This window comes from Blennius ocellaris (assembly GCF_963422515.1).
Source record: "Blennius ocellaris genome assembly, chromosome: 23".
NCBI classification, from domain to species: domain Eukaryota; kingdom Metazoa; phylum Chordata; class Actinopteri; order Blenniiformes; family Blenniidae; genus Blennius; species Blennius ocellaris.
Window position 1 is genome coordinate 2,130,744 of NC_137672.1, and position 8,103 is coordinate 2,138,846.

Here is an 8,103-nt window from a genome sequence, read left to right on the forward strand (position 1 = left end):
GTCTAAATCACACCCGTTACAGGAACATCTATTCAAACAGTGTTTGTAGTTCTGCTGGTAACTGGAGCAGTGCAGCTCAGAACTGGAGGCCAGACTGAGTCTCATCATCTGCTCCTGGCTGGAGAAAGTGGAGGTCAGGGGTCAAACCCTCAACACACATCCCCCAGGGGCCAAAACAACAACAGTGGGCCCTAAACAAACAACAGCAGATTTTTCCTCCTTGTGTTTGTAAAAAATACAAGCGAGTGAACATTTAATTCAATATCTTTTAACAATTCCTGAAAATGCATCTTTCTTTTGATACCTTCATAATTTTAATGTCTACATTTGAACTGTCTTTGTTTGTTTAAAATTTTTTTTTAAATAAAGACTGATTACATACAGACAGTCTGCTCATACTTTGTCAGTATTATTAAAATGGTTATTTTGGTTGAAATACAGCTGGATTTATTTGTTGTAGTTTGAAACAACTGAAGGTTCTTTAGGAAATTGCACACTGGACGACTAGAAGAACATTTCACATTGAACTCATATCATACAATTTAATTCACAATTACAAAAATAACATGGAAAAACAGAGACCAGGTGTTTTCTTGTAGTTCACAATCAAGACAAATATTTCATGTGTAAGTGTGGATTGGCACATTGTTTCTCCAACCGTTAAATATGCAATAATTTACAACAACACGTGCTGAGCAGTTTTCATTAGTTGTCTTTGCTCTGTAAAGCTCGTTGGCACCTCTCCCACAAAGCTAAAGATTCTATTCTGCTTGTTAATCATGTAAAACAGTAGCAGAAAACACAGCTGGAGTTCCTCCTGCACACAGAGAAGCCTTGCTGAAAGGAACCAGGGTGACTGATCACAGGTTCAAACACAAAGTCAGTGTCAAGCATCAGTTGTGGCTGTGAAAGTGACTCACTGCACATGAAGTGACTCGTGTAAGAAACAAATGGAAATCTAAAATAATCACAGAAGCTTGGTCCCTCAAAGGTGAGTGTGATCCAATACAGTAATGCTCAGTGATTGTTGCTCAGCATTAACATCTGATCAAACGGTCTTTTCGTGACACAACTGATGTCCTCTAAATGCACAGAAAAATTCACGTGGCTGTCAGAAGCAAAGTGACTTGTGCATAGATGAGTGTCGTAACATATTACAGTTATTTGAGGAACCTTTTGGATGAACTCAACCTGTGAGAGGCTTCATGCAACAAACGTCCCCCAAAAACGTGACTTTTACTCCAACACACAATGCTTTTTGTACTCACTACCATTCCTTGAGGCTGAAATTCATTGAAACAATCATTACTTTGCTTTGGCAGAGACCCAAGCCCCGGTCCTCAGACAGTCACGTGACTAAACAGGCCGATTCATAGGAACAAGAAGAAAGTGCGACACGTCAGGGTCCTGCCAAACGCCCTTTTCTTCAGCCAGGTCCGTCTGGCCGAAGAAAACTGGTTCGGCTGTTTCAACTATCAGGGCCGAAGTATGTCGCCGCCACACTGCTGAAACTTGGGCACTGCGCATTTACATTCCAGCTCACGAATTGCTAGCAATCATTTTTTTATCATGTTTAGCATGTAACCAGTAAAAAAAAAAAAAAAAAAAAGTGAACATTTATGAGACCCACAGCTTGTCAAAATGTCGGAGGTCGGAGTCACGTGATGCCCCTGAACGCATCACTCTAAGCTGTCAGCTCTTGCGTTTAAAACGGGACCGACATTTCAGCCCAAACACAAAATGTCCCTTTTATTCCCAAAACAGTTTGGCGAAATGTATTTCTGAAAACATGTGAAGCGATAAATAATCTGTGCAGTTGCAAAGTGAAGACGCTGTTTCACAGTGGTGTGCCTCCTGTGAGGGGGCGTGGCCTGCAGGTTTCACAGCTTCTTCTTGGAGTTTGAACTCTGCTGCTGAAAAAGCATTTTTCCTGCACCTGGGGGCCTTTTGGCTGCAGGGTCTCCTGTCTGGAAGTGTGAAAAATGAAAGTGCATCAATATACGTTGGGCTTTTTTTCTGGAAAATTCACTTTAAATAACTGGCATTATATTTGATGCTATATAAACAAAATTGAAGTGAATCTGGGAAAATCTGCGATTTTTTTCATTTTTCTTTTTTTAAACTAAGTACGATGAACTGCGGCAGCCCCCACTCACATTGAATTAATTATGAACACCTATAGTCACATAGTTCATGTAAAGTACTGTGTTCTTATTCATGAAGTTCACATTCAGCTACGATAGAAACATGTCGATCATTTTGTTTTACGAGGAAAATACTGTTTTGAATCATCACCAGTTTTTGTGGCTAAAGTTGCCATAATATTTTATTTTCTAAAATGTATATTTATTCCTAATCCTAATAAGAATGGAAAGAGTTTGAAGAAATTGGGCCATTGTACTTTAATTATATAAATAATGTCACCCAGGTATATCTCACTGTTTTAATAGATTTAGTTTTTGGGATCCTTGCTCTCTTCGTTTACTTTAGTGAAATTATGTTGGAGTAATTATTTACCTTAAGGACACTTTTTGAGTACGGTACCCATCACTGTTCATTTCTGTGGATCACTTATTCTTCACCTCTGCTTCAGACTGGCTGTGGACTCACCTGTCTTATCAAAGTGGACTTTGCTCTTCTGCTGCAAACAGATATTTGTCAACAATCTAGTCCAAGGGATTCATCTGTCAATGGAGCACTTCAACAGTGCCCAGGGGTTTCAAACCTGACATTACCTGACCTGAATAGCACACATATTCACAAAAACTAGAGACTAAGTTTTTAAAATATTTAAATAAAAATGAGTTGCGAAACAAATGTGTGTTGTAGCAGGAGATAAGTACAATTCACTGAGACTGGGAAATCAGCTTCGGTAAGACAGGGACATTTACAGGTCCTTCAAGGGAAACATACATCTCAGCATACTTACTCATTCAAATCTACGTAATGCATTCAACAAATAGCAACACAATACGCACACGACTGCAGAAGTCATTTTACTAACATATTTGATCCATTTGAGTCTCTCAGGCACAAATGAGGATGAGTTATGAACAGTGCAGGATTTAGTTAAAGAACGACCCCATGGTCAGGTTTTATAACGTCAAAAAAGCAATGTGATTTTTAATCTCTCAGCAAGACCGGCTCCACCAGTGAAACACTAAGGTGGATAAAGAAAATGAAGTGAACTGAACATTAGCTATTAGCAGATTTGTTTTTTTTTTGTTGATATTACAAATGAAGACTTTTGTAGTTTTAAACAACACATTCTAGTGCAATCATGAAGAAAACAGGTATTGCACTGTATGGTCAGTGTATGAAACATCAGAGCAATATCCAAATAAGTTGTGGAAGTCAACACTTCCACAGTCAGAGGGGAAGAACATTCTGCTTGCTGGTTACCAATTCATTATTCACTCCTGTTCGCCTCTGAAGCAGTCAGTTTACGTAAATGTCTCTTCTCTGTGTTTAAACATGAGTCTTGACCCCTGCTGAGGGCTGAGTGGCCAGCTGTTTATCATGAGCTCCAGAGATCCAATGGTAGCAGTCAGTGGCGTTTTGGTTACGTGGTTGAACGGCACAGCAGGTGCAGTACACGATACCAAGAACCACCATCACAACAATGAGGACACAGATGGGCACGAGGAGGCCCACCAGAAGCCACGTGGTGCTACGTTTCTGCCCTACATCCTCCTGGACAGAATCCAAAAGATCAATACTCCCTCCACCCTCACTTGGGGCGAGCTGGGAAGCTGTTGGCTCTGTGGGAAGAGCGGAGGCTTTAGAGTGTGTGACCTCCTCAAAGACAACATCCTTCACGTCCTTCTCTGAGAACCAAGGCTTTTCCCCAAGGAAGTGCTGCTCTTCATCATGCTGGTTGGAGGAGCTGGAATCTGTGGACATGCTGAGGTCTGTGACAGAGTCTGCAGGTTTTCCCAGACTCTGGGTGGATGTGCTGAGCTCCTCCCACCAATTCCAGGCTCCTTCAGAGATTGTTGAAGTAGAAACAAAGGGTACAGCTGTAGTAGTCTCTTCTTCTTCTTCCTCTTCTTCTTCTTTGTACCAGTCTGGAGTGGAGGTAAGAGTTGTGGGGTAGGGGGTAGTTTGGGAATCTTTTATCTCAGGTGGAGAACTTTGCCTCCACTCTTGCCAGTCAACTCCATCAACTTCTTCCTGAACCTTTTCAGCCACTGTTGGTAAAGAATCCAATCCTAAATCAGAGAGAAGCTCCTCTTGTGGAGCACGAGTAACCCAAATGACGTCAGAATTTAAAACTCTGGGTGGATCAGTGAGCCAGTCCAGAGATTGCTCCTCCTCTGTTGGCCAGCCGGTGTGACTCTGCCCTGTGCTCCAGTCATAGTCCACAGGTACCCACACAGGTCCAGGTTGGTGAGTGGCCCATAGAAAAGGAGGGGTGACAGCAGATTGAATATCTCCGCCCTCTCTCTTTTTACAAGAAAAGTGATCAGACATGAGCTCAAAGCCCTCCACACAGTAACATTCAAACCCACCCTCATAATTCAGACACATCTGCTCACAGGTCCCGAGGATCTGACACTCATCAATGTCTTGGCATCGGCTGAGATCTTCAGCCATGGGGGAGTAGCCCAGATGACAATGGCAAATGTGAGACCCTAATGTATTCTCACAAGCATGTTCACAGGGATCATTCATACACTCGTCAAAAACCTCACAGGTGCCCTCATCATCTGGATGATAACCTTCCCAACATCGACACTGAAAAGTTCCCAGAGTATTCTCACAAATGTGCTCACAAGGACTCTGGAGGCACTCGTCTACATCTAAACAGCCACGTTCGTCCGGAGCGAGCATGTATCCATCAGGACAGGCACAGCGGAAGCTACCTGCGATGGGCAGGCACTCAAACTCGCAGGTGGCCCCTTCACAAACATTGGACGGCTCACAGCTCTGCCCGTCGTCTCCAAGTTGATACCCTTCAGCACATTCACAGTAGAAGTGTCCTTCACCCGGCCTGCAGAAATGCTCACATCCTCTCTTGTTCTGGTCACACCAGCTTTGTGGAATGGAGGCTTCGGAGCAGAGCGGGGCTGGTCTGGACCACCCCACAGAGCCATCCTCCCTCTGCATGCACAGTACCGTTTGTTCCTCCTTGGTGCCTGCAGGACACGGTACAGCAGCAACAGAACCAAATGGTACGTGGGTTAACAGTGTGCTTAGAAGATTAAATGGTGTGGTGTAGAGCACATTCCCTGCCCCTTCCCTCGTCAAGGCGGGACACATTGCTTTGTAGGCATAATGGCAGAGATAGCCATCTACTGGGACAGAGCAGGAACCGTCCAGCCACTTGAAGTTATCGTTTTGCTCCTGAACGTCGTAGCTCATGACCACACAGCGAGGCATCAGACACAGATTCGGGGAGTCCTCTTTCTGCCAGTTGGTATACTCTGTGTCCTGGTCACCAGTCGTCCAGGAGAAACCCCGCAGAGGGCGGGTGGCGGCACACTGGCGTGGCTGGCGCTGAAGTCCAATCCATACCTGAACCTTGGTGCGTGAATGTCGCAAGTCCAGGTTAGAGAAGAGAGTCGCGATAGCGGCTGCTTCTCCCGTGTGTTTGATGGTGGCCAGATTGCCACCTTTCTCTTTGCAGGCTCTCCATGAGTCCAGAAAAGTCTTGCGTCGGAAGTAGACCACAAAGCAGCCGTCCACATTGCAGAGAGCATCTCTCTCTCGCAGGTCCTGACCCTCGGTAGGAGGCAATCCAGAGAGCACAGCCAGCAGGGGTAGCAGGATAGCAGCTCTCACCACGGAGCCCATTCTGTCTTTGTACTGACGAGATTTCCACTTTCTGGAATCCCAATCTCCTCACCCGTTTTTTTTAAATCTTCCTCTGTTTGTCCTCCTTTTATCGCGCTCTGTTTTTATCATCCATCTGAACTTCTCCCTTTTCATTCGCAGTTTTCCCTCCTGCCCCCTCTCTTCACTCTGCCTTGCTGAAACAGATGTGTGCAGAATGCAGACTGTCCCAAGATTTCATAGTGCAGGGAGGGAGGGGAGAAAAAAGGAGGGAGAGGCGATAGAAGGAAAGAGGGAGGTAGGGAGATATGGCAAGAGGAAGAGAGGGCCGAAGGGGGTGAAAGAGGGAGGGAGAAAAAGAATTGTATGTTTTGGGTGAATGTGGGGGGCATTATGTTAGAGTATGTCGGGGGGAGGAGCCAGGGACTGTGCATTTTTCTCCTTCTCTGCTTCTCATATGGTTTTCATAAGCTCTGCTCATGGACTGAGTTTACTCAGAACTTTGCTTGGACACGCACACACACTAAGAATAACAAGGTGTCCACACACACACACACACACACACACACACACACACACACACACACACACACACACACACACGCACACACGCACACACACACACTATATTGGTTAGAGTGCATTTCAAAAGATTAGATTTTCTTTAATAAGTGAAAAGACTGAATAACAAGTAGAAGAACAGTCCATCCCTCCTCCTGTCCTCCTGTCCATCCCTCCTCCTGCCCTCCTGTCCATCCCTCCTCCTGTCCTCCTGTCCATCCCTCCTCCTGCCCTCCTGTCCTCCTGTCCATCCCTCCTCCTGTCCTCCTGTCCATCCCTCCTCCTGCCCTCCTGTCCTCCCGTCCATCCCTCCTCCTGTCCTCCTGCCCTCCTGTCCTCCTGTCCTCCTGTCCTCCTGTCCATCCCTCCTCCTGTCCTCCTGCCCTCCTGTCCTCCTGCCCTCCTGTCCATCCCTCCTCCTGTCCTCCTGTCCATCCCTCCTCCTGTCCTCCTGTCCATCCCTCCTCCTGCCCTCCTGTCCTCCTGTCCATCCCTCCTCCTGTCCTCCTGTCCTCCTGTCCTCCTGTCCTCCTGTCCATCCCTCCTCCTGTCCTCCTGCCCTCCTGTCCTCCTGCCCTCCTGTCCATCCCTCCTCCTGTCCTCCTGTCCATCCCTCCTCCTGTCCTCCTGTCCATCCCTCCTCCTGCCCTCCTGTCCTCCCGTCCTCCTGTCCATCCCTCCTCCTGTCCTCCTGTCCATCCCTCCTCCTGTCCATCCCTCCTCCTGTCCTCCTGTCCTCCCATCCTCCCGTCCTCCCGTCCTCCTGTCCTCCTGTCCTCCTGCCCTCCCGTCCTCCCGTCCTCCTGTCCTCCCATCCTCCCGTCCTCCTGTCCATCCCTCCTCCTGTCCATCCCTCCTCCTGTCCTCCTGTCCTCCTGCCCTCCTGTCCATCCCTCCTCCCGTCCTCTTGTCCTCCCGTCCTCCCGCCCTCCTGTCCTCCTGTCCATCCCTCCTCCTGTCCATCCCTCCTCCTGTCCTCCTGTCCATCCCTCCTCCTGTCCATCCCTCCTCCTGTCCTCCTGTCCTCCTGCCCTCCTGTCCTCCTGTCCATCCCTCCTCCCGTCCTCTTGTCCTCCCGTCCTCCTGTCCTCCTGCACTTATTTAGTGGCTTGTTGTTCTAGTGATTGGTGTCTGAACTCTGACCATAGGCATCGTTGTTATTAATGTTGTCTGTCAGCCCAGATGCATTTTGAAGGCCTCAGCATACGTAGCTTTTTGTGACACTTTGCACTCGTCAGGTCCGGTGAACGTTTCTATAATTTGGGGGAGTGACACATGTGACTTGCCAATTGGCTCAATGGCGCCACCTGAACACTGAACAGGAAGTCAGACATTTGGAGCAAAATGCTGGATTTTGGTGAATTTCGGCACAAATTGACAAATATTCCAGAGCGAACTCATCTCAGGGGGAAACTTCAATCCACTTCAACTTGGCTCTTTTGATCGAAAAGGGGTTGAAGAGCTAACGTTTTTAAATCTGTCACAAAAGATTTAGGGCGTGGCTGTGAGCACACCATGAAGTGTGACGTTTCACAATGAAACAGGAAGTGCAGTGTGAATAGACTGGACCTGATGCATCGGACACAGGTGTCATATAGAATTGTGACCACATGGAAAAGTGACCCCCGAAATCATATGGGGCCCAAATACGTTTATATAACTGACCCCTAATATGGACCTTTACCTTATGCTAATGAGAATGTTCTAATGTAGATATTTAATATGAATATTACTTGCTTCATGCTACTGTTTTTGTGTATTCTGAGA

General features: G+C 46.7%; 1 protein-coding gene across 1 annotated transcript; it reads right to left on the reverse strand.

The window, feature by feature from the left end:
• Positions 1–528: 528 nt before the first annotated feature.
• cd248a (CD248 molecule, endosialin a) lies at positions 529–5,962 on the reverse strand. The gene has a single exon (XM_080518734.1). It carries the CDS (start codon positions 5,794–5,796, stop codon positions 3,469–3,471), a length of 2,328 nt encoding a protein of 775 aa, XP_080374860.1. The 5' UTR covers positions 5,797–5,962; the 3' UTR covers positions 529–3,468.
• Between the last annotated feature and the right edge of the window lie 2,141 nt (positions 5,963–8,103).